This window comes from Plasmopara halstedii, assembly GCF_900000015.1.
Source record: "Plasmopara halstedii genome assembly, contig: Scaffold_2153, whole genome shotgun sequence".
Classification (NCBI taxonomy): Eukaryota; Oomycota; class Peronosporomycetes; order Peronosporales; family Peronosporaceae; genus Plasmopara; species Plasmopara halstedii.
The window spans coordinates 1-593 of NW_020189061.1; the positions used below are offsets into that span (position 1 = coordinate 1).

General features: G+C 55.1%; 1 protein-coding gene across 1 annotated transcript; it reads right to left on the minus strand.

Annotated features, from left to right (window-relative positions):
• Nucleotides 1-267: 267 nt before the first annotated feature.
• On the minus strand, nt 268-511 carry PHALS_03271 (uncharacterized protein; the record flags this gene model as incomplete). The annotated part of the gene is made up of 2 exons (XM_024717544.1): nt 268-357; nt 410-511. 2 exons carry the CDS (start codon nt 509-511, stop codon nt 268-270), a joined length of 192 nt encoding a protein of 63 aa, XP_024583033.1.
• Between the last annotated feature and the right edge of the window lie 82 nt (nt 512-593).

Here is a 593-nt window from a genome sequence, read left to right on the forward strand (position 1 = left end):
TGGCGGTGGGGGTAGCTGAGGGTGGTGCTCGCAGCGCAGGCCCCGGAGTGGCGGTTGAGTAGCTGGTGAACGCTATTGTGGTGCTCGTGTGGCGTGAACAGGTGGAGAGCTGGTGGATGCTGTTGTGCCGTTCGTGATTCATGACGGTTAGCACAAGATCCGCCCATTAATACCAGAAAAATGAAGACAAAGGGCAACCTCTGGGCATCCGCGTTCGGGCTGCAGGGCGACGTGATAGCAGCTCAGAGTGAGCTATACTCGGCTAAATCAGCACTTGGTATTCCAGATCGATGCGGAGGGGATCACTGACCCACTGACTGCTTTTTCCACCGCCTCAGACCCTTCCTCCAGTAGCAGCTGGTGTCAATACTTCACGGACAAGACTCTACTGGAGGAGATTAATACAGACCTGATCGACTGTATCCAGCCGGCAATGAGGAGTTCTTCCAGAATGAATTGTACATGAGCGCACTGCGCCACGTGCTGTTCGTCTGGTGTCGATTGCACCCATACAGACAAGGTATGCACGACGTCGTTGTGGTGGTGCTCTACGCCTTCCTAACGCAGGAGACTCGGGAGGGTGAAAGGGTGAA